Source organism: Crocuta crocuta, unplaced genomic scaffold (assembly GCF_008692635.1).
Source record: "Crocuta crocuta isolate KB4526 unplaced genomic scaffold, BGI_CrCroc_1.0 scaffold125, whole genome shotgun sequence".
Classification (NCBI taxonomy): Eukaryota; Metazoa; Chordata; class Mammalia; order Carnivora; family Hyaenidae; genus Crocuta; species Crocuta crocuta.
In genome coordinates, this window is record NW_027531143.1 from 9,315,358 (window position 1) to 9,338,663 (window position 23,306).

At 37.1% G+C, this 23,306-nt stretch overlaps 1 protein-coding gene across 1 annotated transcript in view; it reads left to right on the plus strand.

The window, feature by feature from the left end:
• CLCA2 (chloride channel accessory 2) overlaps window positions 1-17,406 on the plus strand; it is a 36,794-nt gene extending 19,388 nt beyond the window's left edge. Inside the window, exons 11-14 of the mRNA XM_077771034.1 lie at window positions 1,769-2,039; window positions 5,299-5,469; window positions 8,760-8,993; window positions 16,871-17,406. Coding sequence (XP_077627160.1) covers window positions 1,769-2,039; window positions 5,299-5,469; window positions 8,760-8,993; window positions 16,871-17,313 — 1,119 coding nt within the window. The 3' untranslated portion in view covers window positions 17,314-17,406. The remainder of the gene's footprint in view (window positions 1-1,768; window positions 2,040-5,298; window positions 5,470-8,759; window positions 8,994-16,870) is intronic.
• Window positions 17,407-23,306: the final 5,900 nt, after the last annotated feature.

The following is a 23,306-nucleotide window of genomic DNA, read 5'->3' on the forward strand; positions in this document are numbered from 1 at the left end:
CCAGCTCAGAGCCTGGAGCCAGTTTCAGTCTGTGACTCCCTCTCTCTCTGACCCTCCCCTGCTTGCGCTGTCTCTCTCTCTCCCTCCTAGAAATAAATAAAAATATTTTTAAAAAATAAAAAAAAAAAAGACTACAAGTAGGTCAATATAGATGAACTACCCAGCAGCATGTAAGGTGAGAGAGGAAGTGATGAGGCTAAACACAGAAACAGAAGCTATGTCACAAGGGCTCTGTGAGCCAGGAAAGGCAAGAAGAGTTTGAATCCTAAAGGTAAAGGGAACCACTAAAGGTTCCAAGTAGGGCGGCAGATTAATCAGGACCACTCTTGCACTGCCTGTGTGCAGTCCTTAGCACCGTTGGGCCTTCCTGCTTCCAGACCACTGTTGTAACCTGCTTCCCTGCCTCTGGGCTTCACCTCTACCCCAGTGATTCTTCTAAAGCGTAAATCTGACCAAACCTTGTCTCCTGTTCAAAACTCATGGGTGGTCTCAGGATAAAATCCATGTGGTTACCATTATATATTAGGCCATTTATGTTCTGACTGTTGTCCAAGCCTATCTCTTAACCCTCCTCTCAAACACTCTCTGCTCTGCTCCTCCTTACTTTTCTCCCAACTCATCACGTTCTTTTTACATCACATCCTTTGTACAAGGGCCAAGAACACTTCACCTACTTTTTGCTGCCTTTGCCTAACCTCTTAGTCTGGGCCAGGTGCCCTGTAGCAAAACACATATTACACCCAAAGAGAAGTTTTTGATACAGAGATTTGTGCTAAGTGTATATTACTAATGTTATGGTTACAAATAAAAAAAATTATTGTGAATTATGACCTCAGAGGAAAATGGCCAAGCACATGAATTCCAGTGAAGGAGGCTAGGTAGGGTGTGGTGGCACATGAACTTTCCATTCTGAGTCACAACTTAACCCCTTTCTTTCTCTCTTTTCCCTCAAACTCTCTTGCACTCCTCCTGTTATGTCCAGGGTTTAATAAGGAGCAACAGCAAGAATGAGAAAAAAAGAATATTTATGTATAATCTTATCCAAAGAATAAATTTCTGCTACATGGTAGTTTAAACTTTTTTTCTTTCTGACATTCTTTTCCAGGTTTCCCCCAGGCAGCCTAGACAGGCAATAGAGAATTGGATTTAGCAATATTTCTATAAACTACTCAACACAGACATTGTAGAATCCTGACTTATTAAAATACAGTGTTCTTTTTCTTGGTGTCTAATAGTGTATGTGGGTTTTGTTGCTTGAGACTTCTGTATAATGGGGGTGGGAGTTGAGGGACATAGAGGGAAGGAAGGGTACTATTGCTTTTTAAATTCAAGTATTCACATAAATCATAATTGTTTATTTAATTTGCTATAATTTTGTCAATTGTAGAAAAAGAATAAAAATGTTGAAATTTCTTTTGGGTGAAGGGGCTCAAATTAATATTTGTAAAATAAGTTGGACACTCATCATTATTATCTTCTAAAAATGTGAATCAAAATATGTCCTCCCAACAAATAAGTTCATGGTAAAATTCCCTGACGAGTTACCTAACAATAAAAGTGGGTTGTGCTGTAAAAGCTCATGTAAATAGTGAATTGTTATCCCCTAACTGATATCATTTTTCCGGACGTTTGTTTGTAACTCCTTTAGAAAATGCAATATCAACAAAACAAGGAGTAAAACCCCTAGAAACTTAGACTTGTGCTTTAAAATTGAGGGATAATTTTTTTTTCTTCACACTTGACAAAACAAAAAAGCTTTGTTTTGCAGCCTGGGCTCTGGACCTACACACTGAACAATACCCACCATTCTCTTCAAGTCTTGCGAGTGACGGTGACCTCTCGCGCCTCCAAAGCAGCCATGGCCCCTGTTACTGTGGAGGCCTTTGTGGAAAAAGACAGCACCCAGTTTCCCCATCCTGTGATGATTTATGCAAATGTGAGAAAGGGGATGTATCCCATTCTTAATGCCACTGTAACTGCTACAATTGAGCCAGAGACTGCAGATCCTGTCGTGCTGAAACTTTTTGACAATGGAGCAGGTAACAAGAAATGTCTTGCCATTTTTCATGTTCTCAAGAGGTGCTGTGCTATGATGCTGCGGTATCAATCTTAAGCTTTGTGTTAAATTCCATTATTTTTCTCATCCAATCTTTTTAATTTTTTTAACGTTTACTTCTTTTTGAGAAAGAGAGAGAGAGACAAAGTTTGAGTGGGCGAAGCGCAGAGAGAGAGGGAGACAGAATCCAAAGCAGGCTGACAGCACAGAGCCCGACAAGGGGCTCACACCAGTGAACCATGAGATCATGACCTGAGCCAAAGTTGGATCCTTAACCGATTGAGCCACCCAGGTGCCCCTCATCCAAACTTTTGAGAGTCTCAAGTCCTCAGAGAATCACTGACATACTGAGTAGCTACAGGTCACATCTGCACAAGGAAAGAGAATGTGAACTTGGGAGGAGTCTCCTTAAGGTTCCTCAGTGTGGCTGTGGGGTGAGCAAAAGGGTGGAAGAAAGTAGCCAGACACCTAGGTCTTGGCTTTTTGTTGTCCAGTGACACCAGTAACTCAATGAGGTCATACAGAACAGGCTTATATGTCCGTGTGACAAGTCCCATATTCCTCTAAGATTCAACAGCTGTATTATTCAGTGAAATAGTAAGATAGGAGAATTAAAATAACAAATGAAAATCCAAAGAGTGAGATGTAGTGGTAGTCTCCTCGACCCAGCTGTAAGGAGAAAATTGGAAATTGGAACTTGTGACCCAGGAGGTAACCCTAGACTATTCTTTAGCCAAGTAGCAGGGTTGCTAAGAGGGCAGGGCCAGTGTGTTCAAATGTGTGATTTGCTCACAAGACCACCAGGCCAGAGAGCCAAGCGGTATCTGAACAGAGATTGTCCTACTTCTGGGAAAACAAAGTAAGAGAAAACGAAACCTGACTTCAAGCACTCATTTTGCATATCGAGTTCAGAGCCTCATCATCATACATCACAGACGGCACAAAATCAGGCCAGGAAAGGGCAGCACCTGGACTCTTTTTTATTTTTAAAAAAAAAAAAGTCTTTTGTTGTTTTATCTTCCCTGTTGTTCTTTCCCTAAAGAATGAGAAGTTTCCTCAGAATGAGAATTTACCTCGAAGTCTATGTTGGCAGCTCCAAGTGTTTGATCTACTAATAAAACCATACTCCTTTTCTCTTGTGTTTCAACCAGACATTCCTTTTCAAGAATCTTAGGTTTGGCAACATATTAGCACTCTCCCATGGCAGTCTGGTATGACATTCATGAAACAAAAGTTCCTTTAAAAGATTTTAGTTCAGGTTTATTCAGAGGGACACCAGAGAAGTCCTCTCATTTTGCCTATTGGAAAGGATCCAAATGAGCTTCTCCTGCTCTGATTGCTTATCCGTGGCCACACTTTTTAGTTTTTGTAGATAGTCCAAAAGTGCACTTTGCAGAACACTTTGCTTCAGTCTGTGGGCTGGCCTGGAGAGTAGTTCCTGTACTCTTAGGAAAGATCACCTGAGCCAGCTCAGCAGCTTTTATATTTATTCCCTGGAACCATTTCATTTATTTGATGTCTACACTTAGGCTCTAATGAAAGAAACATTGGAAAGTACCACTTAGACATCAAAGTGTAAATTTAGGGTTTTTCTTTCACCCAATACTTACAACACATGTAGATAGCTAACATTTATTTTTATAATGGAAGCAATATTTATCTGCTTCCAAATTAATGAACAATAATAAAAATGTATACTTACGAAAAGCCTTATCATTTAAAATGTATTTTCTCGTGAACACTCTGAAATAACACAACAGCCCTGTGAGATGAGTTGTTCCTGTTTTATAGATGAGATAACTGAAGATCAGAGAGTTTGTTTCCCAGCTACTGAGTGGCAGATCTAGTCCTCAAAACCAAGTCCCACAACACCCAAGCTAGTATTCTTTCCCATTTCCTTCTGACTCGGGGATTAAGGGAGGTAGAGGCAGTCACTGTGGCAGAGAGATTTTCCTTTATCATTTCCTAACAAAGGTAGACCTGATGAATCAGTAAACCACTAAATACAAAGATTTAATTTCTTTCCAATAGACGAAAAAAAGTTTCTAGGACACCTGGGTGGCTCAGTCAGTTGAGTGTCCAACTCGATTTCAGCTCAGGTCATGATCCCAGGGTTGTGAGATCAAGCCCCGAATAGGGTTTCATGCTACATATGGAGCCTGCTTTAAGATTCTCTCTCTCTCTCTCTCTCTCTCTCTCTCTCTCTCCCTCTCCTCCTCTGCCCCACTCGTGCTCCCTCTCTCTCTCTAAAATAAAAAGAAAATTTTCTAAACCTACTATGATAATAAGTTGCTTAGCACTTTTTATTTGAATTAAATATACTTCTACTTTTCTCATGCTGCTAAGGAGCAGCCCTGCCTCTGCAGTGGGGATTCAGAAACACTTCAGTGATAATACAGGGTTAGGGTCCAAGGTGGAGTATGTGGTGTGAACTGACTCTAGGATAGCACAAGCCATTTGCCCAGGGTGGCCACCTGCACGTGAATAGTGAATGTGCTCTGCACTTGGGCTAAGCCCTACCTCCCACTGCTACCCTGGAGTCTCTCCCAGGCCTCCCCACCATTCTGTCATGGACTTGGTTTGGACTTGAACTGCTCTCTAAGGATCAATTTGAAAGGAAGGAAGTCTAGCACTGGCCAAGCTTTCAGAATGCCTCCTGAAGCAAAGCACAGTGGGCAGAAACAAGGCCTGTCAATGTCCAAGTCAGCAAGCCCCTTAGAATCTAGAACGGCAGTTCCATGTACCCTCTAGTGAGAAAATGAAATAATTTCACATTACTTTATCAACTACCAGTTTCTTTTTTCCAATCAGGGCTGTAGGACATTCATAAACTCCTTGCAATTTTATGAAATGTGTATATGTGCATCTATATTTATTTCCTAGGAACAGAATAGCTTTTATCTCAAAAGGGCCTCATAAACAAAAAGAATATGCTTGGTTTCCATGAAAAACTAGTATTATTTTTAATGATAAGAAAGAGAGCTCTAAAGTTGATAATTGTTTTATTAGCACTGAAATAGAACTCATTCACCATTAGAAAATAATTTTTCAGAGGTTTAGGAATCACAGGGAAAGTTAAGGAGCCATTGGACTTTAATATTAAAAGTAACTACACCATGACGGTATATGCTAAAATGGGAAGTACCAGGGGAGTAAAGCTTATTTTTTAATGATTTACTTAAATATTAGTAATCAACTTTGATGACACTGTTGACACTGAGCCTTTTTATGTATATATGCAGGTGCTGATATTATAAAAAATGATGGAATTTACTCGAGGTATTTTTTCTCCTTTGCTGTAAATGGTAGATACAGCTTGAAAGTGCATGTCAGTCACTCCTCCAGCATAAGCGGCCTTGCCCACTCTGTTCCCGGGAGTCACGCTATGTATGTACCAGGTTACATAGCAAATGGTAAGAACCATTAGCACTGTTGTTTGAGTAACATCATTGAATGTATATATCTCTGGGGTGTGTGTGTGTGTGTGTGTGTGTGTGTGTGTGTGTGTGTATTAGAGGGAGGGGAGTGATGGAAAAAGAGAGTTGGAATTTCAAAACCCTTTATGCTTACGTCAATGCCTAATGTATTGACTATCTCCTCAATTCTCAGTGATTCATGATAGTGGATAACAGGAAGGCAATAGAGAATTCCCACAGATATTTTTGTGCCTTCATTGCAGACATTATTTTGACCTCTCTTTCTTGTGGCTATTTCATCAGAATTACTAACAGATAAAAAGATTTATTGTGTTTTTTCTCAATTATAGCTCCTGTATTTCCTTTATAGAGGTTTTGCAAGAAAAAAAAGCAAAAGTCATTAGCAGTTGAAAGAAAAAAGCAAATAGCCCAAACAATCCACACCAAAAATGAGTTCCTGAATAAATATGAGTTTGGATGTTACAGACAATTGAGTTATTCCGGAAAATGTCCTGTCTTCCTTCAAGAAAAAAGAACCAAATAATTAAAAAATACACATCTTTTCTTAACACCATTATTATAGCTCCTGATGGGAAGCAGTGGTTAAAGTATAACAAACAAAACTATGCTATAATCATTTTAAACGATCTCAGAAAACATTTCTAAACATTTTTGTTTCTAACACTGCAGAATCTTTATGCGTAGTTTTATGTATGTAGTTTAATGTATAATTAAATCAGCTATAACTAATCATTTGGACACATGATTCTATATTTTTGTTCTTTTAGTAGAAAATAATCAAGGTGCTCCAGTGAATTTGCATCATCTGATACTTTTAGTGATGCCTAAAACATAATTTACTCACACGTATTTTTATTTTGGGTTACTTTAAAACCAATATAAATCAAATTGCAAGGTAACATGGTTTTACTGCCTATATATGATTTCATATCCAGCTATAATACCTTACTTGTAAAATAAATATTCCCTCTTTCATTTATATATCAAACATTTATGAAGGCTTACTAGGTGACAGGAACTAGGAACTTGGGAGACCAGGTAGAATAAGACTGGATACTTACTGAGGAGCTTGAAGGCTACTGTCTGGTCTAGTATCTTTTTAAAACCCATGAGTTTAAAGGATACACATATTAGCATCTAGTATACAGTGAGATTAGAAAAGTAATATACAATTGTGCTTTTATCTGTATATCTTGGAGAGGCCCTTAGCAGCATAGTAAGAAAAAGGTGGATTTCCCTAGGCATGCCTACTAAACGTAACATTTATTACCTCACTTTTAGATAATCACCTGGAACACACACTTCATTAAAAAATGGAAGTGCTCTATTTTCATACTACTAAATCCCCAGACACAGTAATGTCTGTATCCTTCATCTCCTCTTCTCCAAAGACCAGTGTCTCTGCTGGCTTCTGCTCTGGATCCCATCCAGCATGCCCATCCAGAGGCCTTACGATCTCACCTTTGCATGGTCCCACTCTTCTGGCCCCTCTGAACCACACTCAAGCATGATTTATTAGATCCCGTATTTAACTACCTTCAGAGACTGTCTACTTCTCTGTCATCTACATCCTTGGCATTAGTCTAATCCTGCCATCTGCACTTTCTCACCTCCAATTTACTACTCTCTATTCATCACAATCTGACTTCACCCAAATCACCCCACTGGAATTGCTCTGGCCCTAACCACCAATGACTGTGCTGCTGTTAATCCAATGAACATAATTCAGTCCTCATTTTATCTGGTCTCAGCAGTGTCTGCCATAACTGATTTCTCCTTTGTCATTTCCTGATTTGTATGATTACCTCTTATGCTCTGGAATTTTTTGTTGGGCTCCTTTCCCAGTTCTTCCTTTTCTACTAAGCCTTTAACTGTTGGCAATTCTCAGAGCTCACGCCTAACTTTCTTACCCTATCATCTGGAACCATACAGCCTAGGTTTGGAATCTTGCTCCTCCATTTATTAGCTTTGTGACTTTGGGCAAGTTACTTAGCTTCTGTGTACTTAGTTTCATCATCTTGAAAAAGTGGGTAATATTTGTACTCTCTTTGTAGTGGTTCCAGGAAAATTAAATAGTCAATAGATGTAAGGTACTTAAGTAAGTACTTGGCACATAGTGAGCCAGGCAGTCAATTAATGCTATCTAACATTATAGTTGAAATTTTTATTAGGTAACCTCATTAATCCATATGGCTTTAATAATATCTATATGCCTATAACTTCCAAATTTGTAAGTTCAAACTATTAAACTTAGATAATAACCCTTTTTTGAGCTTAAAATCTGTAACTGGCTCCTTGTCATCTTTTATTAGTGTTTTAAGGAATCACATACCTTGAAACTTACATGTTTAGTCTCCTTCCCTTTACCCGCTTTTCCTCTGAAGTTGCATATTTTAGAAATCTGAGAGCTGTTTATTTTTCTTTTTTTTTTTTTCCCTCCAAGTGTCTTTCCTTTACCGTTCCATATTCAAATCCAGGACCAGCTTTTATTGATTTTTTATCTCCAAATTACACCTCAAGCTGCCTACTTCTTCCCTCCCCTGTCTGGACTATTGTGTGGCGATCTTAAGGGCCCGCTGCTTGCTACACTAGAACCCATTCTCCAACGAGAGCAGCCAGAGTGACTTGTTAGAGAGTAAATGTGACCATGTCACTGCCTTGCTTGCCCCGAGCTTGTAAGATTAAACTCTAAAATCATTACAGTGTCCTGCAAGGCCTTACATGGGCTTCTCTCTCCTGTCTTATCTCAAACTATTCTCCTCCTTGCTTTAATTAAGTTTTTCTAATTTGCAAAGGTCTTTAGTATCTCAGAGTTTTTACATAACCTGTTCCCTTTGCCTGGGATATTATTACCTCCACTCTTTGCCTGGCTGACTCCTACTCACCCTTTAGGATACTTTAAATGTTACTTCCTTGATGCCATTATAAATTATGTAACTGCGTTATTTTTTTTTCACAGCACCCTGCCTTTTTTCCTTCCTACGTGTATCACCAGCTTTAAGTATAGTTTTATTAGTATGACTATAAAATCCATCAAGGGATACTGTTTTGTCTGTGATTACTGGCACAGCATATACTTGATATACATATTTAGTGAATGAATGGATGAATGAATGAATGAATGAATGGTGGAATAAATAAACTCTGTTATTCTAAAGATGTATTAAAGAAAAAAAGGTTTTAAAATGTCTCTCAATAATCTCTCAAAAATAGGTTATTCAGAAGATTCTAATTTGTTGTTTTGGACTTTCTTTTCATGTTCATAGGTAACATTCAGATGAATGCCCCAAGAAAATCAGTGGGCAGGAGTGAGGAGGAGCAAAAATGGGGCGTTAGCCGAATGAGTTCAGGGGGCTCCTTTTCCGTGCGAGGAGTTCCAGCTGACCCCTATCCTGATGTGTTTCCACCATGCAAAATTATTGACCTGGAGGCTGTAAAAGTGGAAGAGGAGGTGACTTTATCATGGACAGCACCTGGAGAAGACTATGATCAGGGCCAGGGTAGGCTTTTTGGTTTCACTATCTGTTTTTCCACCTTGTGGTGGAATTTCTAATAACTGTGTCAGGAATTAGTTGGGTAAAAATTCTTTGGGGGCTTAGAGACGACAAAGCTGCAGAAAGTTGTTATGAAAAGCTTTGAGTTATTCATAAGGCCTTACCTGGAATGAGAGTCTAGGAACAGGAGCTTGTTAGCTCTCCCAGAATTGAGGAGGCTTTAGTAAACTAACTGACACTGATTATCTTGATTGGAAACAGAAATACCACATGCAAGAGTGGTCTAGTCAACAGAAATGGATTCTACATTATAGAGCATGGGCTTCCCAATACTGGAGGTATTTAGTTTTCTGAAGATTAGATAGTGAAGAGTGAATTCAAAGATATACAGGTCAGGGTTAGGGGAATAATTCCCATAAGTTATGCAAAACTTGGTGCATTTCCTGCCCCCGTTTCTGGACATCACCTTCACTAGGGAAACTAGAACCGGGTCCCTTATTTGGGCTTTCCTACCCTTGTCTGGATGGACATTGATGAATTTCTTTCTTAACTTTCCTTTTTCTAAAGCCTATGCCAGCCTTCATGCTTCCATCATCATTCCTTGACCCTCACTGCAACTCAACATAGTAACTTTTCTCCAACAATAACCTTTCTAAACATCTTTGCCATCACCAAAACATGGTTATCTTTGATTATACATTAACGGTTTATTTCTTGTTGAAGATTTATTTCTGATTGAGATTCCTATAAGAACCAACCTTCTCTATTGAAAGCTTGTTTTGTCATTATCAGTCAATAGCAGTAAACACCTTGGGCCTTTGTCAGTCTTGCTTCCAACTTGGGTCATCACTTTTTGGCTTAAAATTTTCTGTCCATTTACTTCATTCAGCAGAAAGCATCTCAATTACAAATAATTTGTGCTGCTGAGGAACATCAATATTGTAGCTTTGCCTTCCATTTCTTTTATCAAAATCTATTATATTTCTTCTTGCCAGAGGAAAAGGAAGTAAAACACTTTACATTCTGAAGTGTAAGGATTCGTGTAATTTAAAGACTGGAGATATGAAATGATCGAAACTGTGGGATGGATATGCCCCTTGTATAAATGAAAAGGCTGCAACTCACATATCAGGAAAAAAATTCTTCCTTCTGTGGCTTTAAGCCCAGCTGTTTGATCTGTGGCAAGTTGCTTAACCTCTATTGGCCTCTGTTTCTTTATATGGAAAATAGGATTACAAATGTTTAGTTCATAAGGTATCATAAAGAAGAAACGAAGTGACACATATAAAGTCATAAAGGGAAGAGAAAGTATGACAAGTTTCCTGGGCTCCTCGTTTGTGTTGCTATTGCCTTCTCTAGCTTTTTATTTAAAGTAAGGAGCCATAAACACTCCTCTCTGTATTTAAAGGTAAGAGTGGTGCCTGCCACCTAGTGTTCTCACTCCTTCCTCACTCTCTCAGAAATGTAGTGTGCTACGTGAGACAAACAAAAGCTCAAATTCCCATCCCTACTGGGAACTGTTCTCTCAGTGCTCCAGGAGTTTTAACTACCCAACTAAATTAAAAGAGTAGAGAGAGGGGTGCCTGGGTGGCTCAGTTGGTTGAGTATCCCACTTTGGCTCAGGTCATGGTCTTGCAGTTCATGAGTTCAAGCCCCATGTTGGGCTCTGTGATAGCTTGGAGCCTCCAGCCTGCTTCAGATTCTGTGTGTATCTCTCTCTCTGCCCTTCCCCCACTTGTGCTCTGTCTCTCAAAAATGAATTTTAAAAAACATATTAAATTTTTTTTAAAGAATAGAAAGAAAGTGTGTCATATTGGTGGTTATTAATGGCTTAAAAAGAAGAAATAGAACCATATGGGATGTTAGAATTGACATTACAAAGGGCATTAATCAAGGAAATAGGGAGATCTTCAAATAACTTCATCGATGCAAGGGATGACTGAAGCAGATCTGGCTTGTTATGATGTCAAAACCGTAAACCACAGGGGCGCCTGGGTGGCTTAGTCGGTTCAGCGTCCGACTTTTGCTTAGGTCATGATCTCGCGGTTCGTGGGTTCGAGCCCCGCGTCGGGCTCTGTGCTGACTGCCAGCTCAGAGCCTGGAGCCTGTTTCAGTCTGTGACTCCCTCTCTCTCTGACCCTCCCCTGTTCACGCTGTCTCTCTCTCTCTCTCTCTCTCCGAGAAATAAATAAAATATTTAAAAAAAACCCATAAACCACAAAAGATATGTGGGGGAATGGCTGGATGTGTATTAAGTTGCTGAAATCACTCAGTCATTACTGTTTTGATGACTCAGCGATGGCAAAATTGACCAATTAGTCATGAATAGATCAACTAGCAAGCAGATACCTATTTAATTCATAAACATGTGCTTTTATTGACTCCCCCTCTCCAAATTATTGTTTGGAAAAGCATTGTCTTCACCTCTATGACCAGAGTTAGAAATAATGGGGGTGTGTCTCTGACTTTAAAATAATAAAACATGTGACTATTCTTAAAAACGTTGTTAGCAATAAAGGACTATCTAATACATGCACAAGGATATGAGTGTATATCCAGGTGCCAGCTCTTCACCATACACAATATCCTAGAAAACATGACCAATTACATGTTATAAATAAAACACTATCAGATCACCATTATGTCTGGGAATGTATACAGGCTAGGCATGATGGAAATGGGTTACTCCTTGGGTTTTCATTATAAATCTGGGGTAAAATACTTGTTAAAATTGAGCACCAAGCATGTTATGTATCTTTGCTATAAGATATCCTTTGTATATCTTTCCAGAAATTAAAGTGAAAATAGATTTACTAAGTAACTATTAATACTCAGCAGAGTGCTAAACATTATATACCATAATTTATGATGGTCATTGCACTCCCAAGAATTTATAATCCTATATTGGGGGGGGGGAGGCATAAAATAGTCAAAAACACAGTTTAACACCATGCCATTTGTCTGGTTTGGAGAGGCCAAGTTCTTATCCCAGGAGCCTGGCCAGAGCCTAGTGGGGCCAAACCACAAAAAAGCACCAATCTTGAACCTATTTCCCTGCACTGCATTCCCTAACTGCCTATCGACCTGACCTGCACGCTCTCACTCTGACATCTTTCCATCATGTTCTTGGATAACCATTTTTCAACAGATTGTCTTTAAAAATTGTTAAAAATGTGCTGCTTCTGAAGAAGCTGCAGTGACAGCCACCTGTTTTTCCCTCTATCCCCTCCCCTAACCCTCAGCTATGCTTCTGAGCTGGAAGAACATTTAATGTAGGAGAAACCAAAAATAATCCTTAGGGGATAGCTTGGATTTCAAACGAAGAGAGGAAGTAGGAATTTTTCTCACTAGTAAAGGGAGAACTCCCTGAAGATGGGACCAAGTCTGCAACTTCCTCTCTCTGTCCTCAGTCCAAGCCCAGAGCTTTCCATACTAGGAATTTATTGGTAAGGGGGCTAAATGAAGATGTAAGCCTTGGTAACTGGAACAGTACAATTACTGGGAAATGAGAAATAGGAAAGAGTGTAGCCTAGTGGGAAGCTGCATAGCACAGCGTTAGGGTATTGGGCTCCAGAATCAGAAACAGTGTCTTTTACCTGTGTAGTTACCTGATACAAGTTACTTAATTTCTCTCACTTTCTGATTTTTAATCTGCAAAAGCAGGTAGTAAGAGTAGCTACCTAAGAGCATTGCTGAGGTAAAGCACAGAGAGGGATTAAAATAGTGCCTGGTCCATATTAATTGCTCAGGAAATATCAGCATTTGTAACATTTTGGAGACAGAAGGGATCTTAAAGACGTGCTAATCTGACTCTGAAAGTTAAAGTGTCTTGCCCAAGGCCATAGAACTACTTTGACTGGCTAAAATATACTGTGAAAGCAGATTTAGAGATGAAAGAAACCTAGAGTGATACATACCTAAAAGGTCAAAGATGCAGAAGCGGCCTGATTTCTCTCTCGCACAGTGACAGGGGCAGCACAACAACTACTGTAAATAGAAGGAGCCTCTCCGTGAATGCGTGAGCGGTCTTTGCAGTTTCACAGCTGTCCTACGTAAAGTTTAGTAGGCTCTCATAGTAGAAAGTGCCCGGGATTAGGGGTTAGAAGAAAGAATTTGTTTCCAGCACTACAACTTTCTAACTGTTGACCATGGTGTCACATTTAACCTCCTGAGTCCCCATCAGTTTCACAGAGGGAGGGCTGTCCATGTGGGAAATCTTTGTAAATGCTAAGGCTTATGAAATATTACTTGTTTCGTTATCCAGGAAAAGACTCTGGGACAACCCCTGGAGAGCTTTCTCCATGGAGAACAACGGACACAGGATCAATGGTTATGCTCCACTGTGAGTGTGGGGCAGATGGTCAGCCTTGCTCCTTATCCATGTCTGTCCCCCTTTATGAACTGCAGCAGGGAGTAACTCAGCTCCAAGTGGGTTCACCCAGAGGGAACTGGCTGATCGATAAATTCGAATATAAAGGCTATTTTCTTTTTTTTTTTNAGAGGCAGAGAGAGAGGGAGTCACAGACTGAAACAGGCTCCAGGCTCTGAGCTGGCAGTCAGCACAGAGCCCGACGCGGGGCTCGAACCCACGAGCCGTGAGATCATGACCTAAGCGAAAGTCGGACGCTTAACCGACTAAGCCACCCAGGCGCCCCTAAAGGCTATTTTCTTTTGACAACCTTCTCTAAGCATGCTTTCCTCTAATTACTACTCAGGAATAGAAATAGTCTCATTATTAAAAACTATTATAGATTTGGAAACTGATCAAAACATAGTCATCAGAACATTTTCATTTTTTATTTAAAACTTGGAGTGTCCTATGGATTTCATTCCTTAGGACAAAATCTTTGTTTGAAGCTGCTCTGTTCATTGTTAAATCTATTTTTACCCTTTTCAGATAAGAATTATGATCTTATTAGAGTGGGTTATTACTATAGGTGGCTTCCTTTTTTACATCTAATGATCATTGGTTATTAATTTTATTTTTGAGTTGTTAATACATTCACATGGGTTGAAAATCAAAACAGCAGAGCAATGTGAATGTACTTAAAAAGACTTAAAAATGTACTGAACTGTACACATAAAAAATGGTTAATATGATAAATTTTATGTTATGTGTACCTGACTCCAATTTGGAAAATCAAAGTAATATAAGGAAAATCAAAACAATAAAATTCCTGCCCTCAGCTACTCCAAATTTGGCTGTTCTATAATGTGCAGTTATCTTATCCAGTCTGCCTTGAATTAATGTTTACCATTTCACATATAATGTGAGAATCTTTCAAAAGTATAATTCTATGTACCCCTCTGTCATCTTTTGTGGTCTTGTCATATATTGTACTTCTACATTTTCATAAAGCCCACAATGTGTTGATATGGTTTTTGTTTTAAACAATCAATTGTCTTTTTAAGAAATTTTAATGAGAAAAATTTGCCCTTTTTAGTAACCCAGATGGTCACCATTTCTAGTCTTCTTCCTTCCTGTAGGTCTGAATTTTTATCTAGCATCATTTCCCTTGCCACTCAGGTCTTTGGGTGAAACTCTCTCAGGATTCATTTATGTGAAAATGTGTTTATTTCACCTTAATTTTTAAAGTACATTTTCACTATAGAATTGTTAGGCAATAGATTCTTCTTTCAGCACTTAAATATGTCATTTCATTGTCTTGTGTTCATTTTTTTTCTTATGAGAAGTCAACTATCATTCTTATTATTATGTTCCTAAGTATAAAGTGTCTTTTTTTCCCTTTGGCTGCTTTAACTTGTTTTATCTTTTGGTGTTCAACAGATTGACCATGATGTGCCGCAGTGTGGTTTTCCCGTATATATTCTATTTGGGTATTACTGAGTTTCCTGGATCTGTGGAATATTCTTTTTGACCAGATTTGGAATATTTTCAGCTTACTGTATCTTCAAAAGATTTGTGTTCTATTCTTTTTCTTCTTTCCTTCCTAGATAATATTAACATAACATAATACAATACTCACACTAAATGGATAGGTCAGTTAGTCACAAGGATCATTGAGATTCTGTTTGTTTTTTCTCTTTTTTTTTTCCTGAGTGCTACAGTTTTATTTCTATGCACTTCTCTTCAAGCTTACTGATTCTTTTCTGTTGTGTCCACTCTTCTGTTAATCTTCTAAATTTTTTATTTAAAAAATTATTTATTTCTGAGAGAAAGAGAGACAGAGGGTGAGTGGTGGAGGGGCAGAGAGAGAGGGAGGTAGAATCTGAAACAGGCTCCAGGCTCTGAGCTCTCAGCACAGAGCCTGACACAGGGCTCGAACTCAGGAATGGGGAGATGGTGACCTAGGCTGAAGTCAAGTCGGATGCTTAACCAATTGAGCCACCCAGGCGTCCCCCAATCTTTATTCTTAAAGCACGGTGTTTCCAGTGTTTAATGGTTATCTCCAGATGTTTACGAAGCTCCTCTAACTTGGCAAGACTCACACTCCAAAATCCATACCTATACCTATATATCTATATAAAACTCTGCTCAGTTTTTCAGCCTTCTAGCTATTGTTTGTCTCTTGAGCTCTTAATGTTTCACCCATACATGAATAATTGGACATCTCCCAGTGACTTGAAAAAAGTTAATATATAGATTTCAAGCTGGTCCCTCTCCAGCTCCTTCAACTTTTACCCGCTCTGGCAGTCTCTTACTCTGCCCTCTGATTTCCAGATCCGAAAGGCAGCTTTCAGTTCCACTATCTGTACAGGAGAGGGAAGTGCCTTCCGAGGAAAAGCTGCATAAACATGAATCATTCCTACTCTGGTTTCTTTTTTTTTTTTTCTTTTCTTTTTTTTTTTTTTTTAGGATGTGACTCCTCTGGTTTCTACCTATTGTTATCTGAATCCAGTGCATCAAAGGCTTTGTGTTGTTTTGTTGTTTTGTGTTTTGCTTTCTTCAGAGTTCCTACCCATTATCTGCTGGAGAGGTAGTCTAGGAGAAGCCACTTAGCCATTACCAGAACTCAGAATTAAACTTTTACCTTTGACTTAAGTAACATATATTTTTTGTCACTTAACACTTATGCCTATATTTGGCTTAAGAGGATATTCCCCATGTAGATGTTTTTCATCTTGTGTATTCAAATTTATCAATTTCTTTCTTATGGCTTCTGAATTTTGAATTTTAATTAGAAAAGCCTTTCCTACTTCAAGACCATCCTGGAATTTACCTATTGTTTCCTACGAAATACTTAATATTTTAATTTTTCACTTCAAACTTTGTGATCACTGTTGAGTTTATCCTGGAAAAAGGTTTGTGACACGGATCCAATTTTATTTTGTTACATAATTTTATCCAGCTGTCACAACACCATTTATGAGGAAATTTGTACTTCTCCCCATTAACTGGAATTCTACCTCTATCATATGCTCAATTCCTGGATGTATTTTGGCCAGTTTTTAGATATTAGCTTATTCATGTACCAGAACTGTAGATTTTTAGTTATAGAAATATTGCAATGTTTTCATATCATATAGGTTTAGTCCTTCCACATTGCTATTTTTCAGACTTTATGGGGTCAACCCTGATTATTTATTTTTTCATTTAAGCTTTATAATAAGCTTGTTAAAATAGAAATTAGAAGCACTTTTTATAGACTCATGTAAATTTACAAAATAATTTAGGGAAAAATAACATCTTTATTATGTTGAATCTTCCTATTCAAATAACATAATAAGTTTTTCCTCTTGTTTAGGTTTCAATATGAGACTTTACATAGTGTTTTAAAGTTTTGTTCATATGCAATTTTTTTGTTATGTTTTTTTCTAGGTATTTTGACTTTTTTGTTGCTATTCTCATTAGTCACTTCTAGTAAGCTAGAAAACTTACCCAAATGACTTAACCTTTCTATTTATATTTTTTTTAATTTCAGCTAACAGCTATGAAATAAGAATGAGTAAAAGCTTACAGAATATTCAAGATGACTTTAACAATGCCATTCTAGTGAATACATCAAAGCTAAATCCTCAGCAAGCTGGCACTAAGGAGATATTTACATTCTCACCAAAGCTTTTCACAAATGGACCTGACCGTCAACCTGATGGAGAGAGGCAAGAAAGCCATAGAATTTATGTGGCAATACGAGCAATAGATAAGAACTCCTTAAGGTCTGCTGTATCTAACATTGCCCAGGTCTCTCTGTTTATTGCCCCAAATTCTGCTCCTGTTCTTGCCAGAGACCATCTGATACTAACAGGAGTTTTGACAGCATTAAGTTCAATAGGAATCATTTGCCTCACTATCGTTATAACACATCGTACTTTAAACATGAAAAAGAGAGCAGACAAGAAAGAGAATGGAACAAAATTAATATAAACAAATGCACAGAGTGCCTTCCTTCTTAGATATAAGATCCATGGCCTTTGTACTTTATAAAAGTGTACCAATAAAGTCAAATTAACATCAGAACTATTAAAAACCCTTCAAGGTTTTGTATGATACAGATCAGATTTTATATGGTAAACAGACACCAAAAAAATCTTCTATAACACTCATTTTTAGAAGGAAATTAGGAAACCCTTAAGCTTTGGCTATGGACAAAATAATAAAAATTATTCTCCAAGGTAATGTCTTTACAAGCAAAGGAAAGGGCAAAGTTGAACTAAAGAATCAAGAAAGCCTTCTTTCATTGTAGAAGAAACATAGCCCCAAGTAAAGAAAAGGTTGGTATAACTGTCTATATGAAGCAATTGTTCAGTTACTTTGATTAATTTTTCATTTCCCCTTATCTGTTCAGAACAGGTTGCTTATTTATGACTAAAGATCAAGCTGCATTTTGTATGTGAAGCCCTTGTGTAAAGTTCTTCACCTCTTGCCATTTGTTAACTACAAATGATCAAATCCCACTGCTAATGCTCAGAGATATCTTTGTTCACTGTAAGAGTTAACATTAAAATGTGGGTATTATCCTTGTCCCCTGACACTGATTTGATAACAGAGGTCTATTGAATTTATTGCATATAAGTTTCTATTCTCAACAAAGCAACTTTCCAAGTTAATGCCTTGGATGTTATTTAATAAAAAATGGTTATAGCTCTCATAAGGCTTTAAGTAAAGAAGGAGACATAGTTCTGAGCTTATTTTAACACATACATAGTCTATATAGTTTTATTTGAGTTCAACCTAAAGAAGAGGCCATGGGGGAGGGGGTGGAGAGAGACTGACTTTTGTAAATGATTAACTGATTCTATCTTTTGTTTAAAGATGACTCTACAGGGGCACCTGGGTAGCTCACTGGGTTAAGCACCTGACTTCAGCTCAGGCTGTGATCTCATGGTTTGTGAGTTCGAGCTCCACAGCAGGCTCCACACTGAAAGTGGAGCCTGCTTCAGGTTGCCTCTCTCCCTCTCTCTCTGCCATTCTCCTGCTCTCACTTTCTTTCAAAAATAAATGTTTAAAAATAAATAAATAACAAAGACTCTAGGAATCCTTTCTCCATTAAAGGTTATTTACCTATGGGGGTCACAGGTGAATAGAAAGAGAGAAACACAGGTCACAAGGAAAGAAAAATCAATTTTCATCTAATTTTAATATCCTTATTTTTTAAAGATTATTAAGCAAATAGAATCATTTGCTTTGTACACTAAAGACTTTAAACTCTATTGAATAAATACGAAGAATAATGTGGAATAGATCTATTTTATAACCAGGTCTATTAAGAATGAAAATTAAATTAAGTTCTGGAGAAGCAGGGAGAAAATTGTGGGGAATTGGGACAAGAAAGAGAAAGAACACATAAAGCCTGAGTCAGAGACTCAAAGCAGTGCTAAGGGGTAAAATGACCGGCAAATCTCTCTACACAGGCTGTCTCCTTGCAGTTCATACCACATCCCACGTCTGACTTGTTAACATTCTAAATCTCATAGTGCCTAAAGTTTTGCAGAGCAGACTTCAAGTCCCCACTTGGCAGTCAGTCCCCTCTCCCTCTATTGCCATTATGCTTGCTAACCTGGGATTTTCTTCACAGTTTCTGTCAGCTAGCAATCTAGAATAGTGAGACCGGGACCAGTGGGTTTTAAGTATTCTAGTGTTTTCCTCATTTTACAGATAGGAAAATAAAGGGTTAAGGCAGCAATCTACAGCACTGTGCTGATTAACAGCAGTATATAGGAGTAGAGCCCGATTCTCATACTACTCCTTTACTCTTTGTATTTAAGGAGGTGTGGGAAGATTGTGAGGATTAAGCCTAGAAATATTTAACTCTTTTAAGATCAGTGAATAAGAGAACCAGCTAGTTTTAAGGAACTGGCCTATTTTTCCATCTTGTGTATACAGGAGTGAATAAATGGACTTAAATCCAGAAATTAGTGAATTGAAAGAGGCAAAACAAAATAGACTAAAGATGTTAACATGAGAAGCTGAAATATATCGTAGCAGGGTAGAAAGGGTGATCTCATAAAGCAGATAAAGCAAAAAAATGTTCAGTGGTTGTGAGGGAATGAAGCATTAGACAACAAGAAAAATATGATAAATGTGGGGAAATATTGATTTAGAGATCCCAGCAATCATCAATAGAATAGAGTCACTGAAAAGGATGTGACACTGATCTTGAACAAATGGTAGAAAATAAAAGACAAGAGTTGAGCTAATGAGAATGAGGAATTGAGAAGCATTGGTCATTGGTGAACTACCACACAAATAGTGACATCATTAAAAATTTGACCTGAGATTATAAGAGGAGGAAAAATGTAAGCCAAACACTCACTTACCTGGGAGAGGGAAGAGAAGACTGGGTAGACAGTTATTATTATTATCTTCCAATGCCAGTATGGTTGTTGCTATTCAATAAATAGAAATTTGTTTTGGAAACTGAGGAGAATATCCTCTCTATTTTTTTTTTTTTTGCTCTACTCTTTAAAGGATAGCAAAAGAAGGTTAAATCTCAATGGAAGTAAGAAATAAGTAGGAGATAGAAAATTTTGAGGGGATGAGTTAATATAGTCTGTGTACATTGCTATTTATGTATGCACTCTTGACTGTCCCCCATTTACACCTCCATGTTAGTATCAGAAAGCCTACCAAAAATGTTATTTTATTTGCTTTAGCCTTTGCCCTCTACTATAATACAATGATTCGTAGAAGAGTTGATCCTGAAAAATAGCAGTGATTTAAAACTTAACATGACAAATCCAATTGCCCTAATGGCAGGGTTGCTCAGATCAAACTAATCCTCTTGCTAACAGCTATAATTCTCAAAATATATAAAACACAACTCTTTGAAGGTATTAGACACCAAAAAAAAAAAAAAAAAAAGGTAGGTTGAATCTAGTAGAAACCCTTGAAAAGGAGAAGCATTCTATGTGAGACACTTATTTAACTAGCTTTTCCCTCTGAAGGTATTCCCAGTTTGCTTACAGCATCTGGATGGAGCACAAGCAGAAAGCAGCAGTCTTACTGCTGTTGGAAATTGAGAGTGAAAGTCCCAAGAAGAAAGCAATCACAAGGGGAAGCTCTCAAATCTGTATCCTCACAATCCTTAGAGTCCTAAGTTGCAAAGAAATCTAATAGAAAATGAAAGCTTGGAGGCTAAACAAGCTAAACACAAATTTCAGCAACTGCCCAGTCTAGGGAGAAAAAGTTTGAAGGTCAACTCCACTCTGGTTAGAGAGGGTTGGTAAGAACCTTGTGTTGTCATTGAAACTCCAGAAGGACAACATTAGGGATAAGCACCACATCCCCAGACTAAGAGTTATGCTGTAGAATAAGAGCAAATCTGAAATAGATCTGCTCTGGGAAAGCCTAAAACCAGGTCTCCACAGGATCAAGATGATTCACTAATAATTAAACTACTGCTAGAACATAACTCAGAAGAAGAAAACATATACTGAGTCTCTACAGCACATCATACAGATATAATAAAAAAAATTACAGACATGCCAACAAGCAGGAAATGTGTCCCATAATTAATAAGAATAAAAATATGTCAACAGAAGAAACAGTTAATCCAGTTTTGAAATCAGCATACAATGAACTTACAACAACCATTATAAATATGATAAATTATAAGCAAAGATAGGGAAAAGTAATGAAAAGAGAAGAAATTTCGGGAAAGATACCAAAACTCTAAAAAGAAGTAAATAAGAATACTAAAATAGAAAATACAATGTATGAAGACTTTTGTAATGAATTAACAGACTTGTACTACAAAAGAAAGGATCAGATGATTTGAAAACAGAAAAATAGAAATCATGCAAACTGAAGCAAGCATTTCACTTTTTAAAAGTGGAAAAGCCAAAATGATAGGTGGAACATTATCAAGCAGGTCAACATACATAAAAATTAGTCCCAGAAGTAGAAGAAAAAATGGAGCATAAAAATATTCAAATAAATATTGGTTGAAATTTTTCCAAATTTGACTTCAACTATCAACCCATAGATCAAAGAGCTGCAGTAAACCCAACATAAGATTTATACAAAGAAAATAGCACATCAGTATATCATAGAAATAATGACTGTTTATTCATCAGAAACAGTCAAGGCCAGAAAACAACAAAATGACATCTTTGAGTGCTACAAGAAAAATCTGTCAATGCAGATCTTATTATGAAGCAAAAATACCTTTTTTTGTATTTTACATACATTATGATATTATGGAGCAAAACTACCTTTCAAAATGAAGGCTTATAGATAAAAACTACAATCATGTTCACCATAAAGAAATACTACAGCAATTTCTTTAAGCTGAAGGAAAACTGTCAGCTGAATATACAGATCAACAGTATGGAATGAAGATCACTAGAAATGATAAATAGGTAAATATATTGTTGGTTTCCTTTTTTACTTTCAATTCCTTTAAAAGGCAATTAACTGTTTAAAGTAAAAATAAAAATAATGTATTGTGTTATTAATAACATAAAGAAGTAAGATATATGACAGTAAGAGCAGAATAGACTTACACTGTTGAAAAGTTCTTACATTACACTAAAAATTGTATATTCAAGTACACTGGGATCAATTAAGGATGCATATTATAATCCCCCGACCATTCATTAATAATGGAGAAATGTATATCTAAATATCTAATAAATGTGGTAAAATGGAACACTAAAAGTAACCAATTAACACAAAAGAAAACACAAAAAGTACAATAAGGAACAAAAAACAGAGGGAAATAACAGAAAGCAAATAGCAAGAAGGTAGACTTAAAGCCAGCTAAATTAATAATTATATTAAATATAAATAGACTAAACAACTAAAAAGCAGAGATTTTCAGGCTTGATTAAAAAAAGCAACACTCAACTATATGGAATTTATAAAAGGTACATTTTATTTTATTTTTTATTTTTTTTTAATAGTTTATTGTCAAATTAGTTTCCACATAACACTCAGTGCTCATCCCCACAAGTGTCCTCCTCCATGCCCATCCCCCCTCCCCCCACATCCATCGGTCCTCAGTTTTTGTCAGCATTCAAGAGTCTCTCATGGTTTGCTTCTCTCCCTTTCCCCCACCATTTCCGCCTAAAAGGTACATTTTAAATATAAAGACATAAAAGTCAAAAGTGAGAAAAGGAAATGGTATATCATGAAAACACTAAGTATACGATAGCTAGTGTTAGTATATTACCACAATACAAAATAGGTCTTTAGAAAGGAGAAAAATGATGGTCATTTTATAATAGTAGAAAATAAATTCACTAATGAGATATAATATTCTTAAATTTGTATTTACCTATAAACAAAACTTCAAAATAGCAGCAACAAAAATTTCCAGATATAAAGGGAGAAATAGACAAACCAATAATAAAACTTAGAGAAATAAATCTCCCAGTGTCAAAAACTGTGGCAACTAGATAGGAAAACTCAGTATTATGGAACAGCATTCAACAATGGAACAAGAATTTGAACATAATCAACCAATTATGACATTTATAAAACACTACAACCGACTAGTGCAGAGTACAAATTCTTCTTAAGTGTTATAATAGTCACCAAATTAGATCATGTGCTATGCCATAAAACATTTTTCAGAATATAGAGTCCAGAAATAGACCTGCACACATATGGTCAACAGGTTTTCTACAAAGGCATGGGCAAATCAGTGGGGGAAGGCAACTCAATGGATAAAGAAGATTTCTTTTCAATAAATGATACTGGAACAAGTAAACCTATGTTTGGGAAAATAATTTTACTCCTACCTTATAAAAATATGAATTCATAATAAATCATAGATACAAAAATTAATTAAAACATAAATTTCTTCAAAAAATATAATATCTTTATAACTATAGTGTAGAAAGACTTCTTCTAAAAGAGAAAACTAAACATAAAAGGAAAAAAATAAGTCCGACTGCATCAAAACTAAATATTTG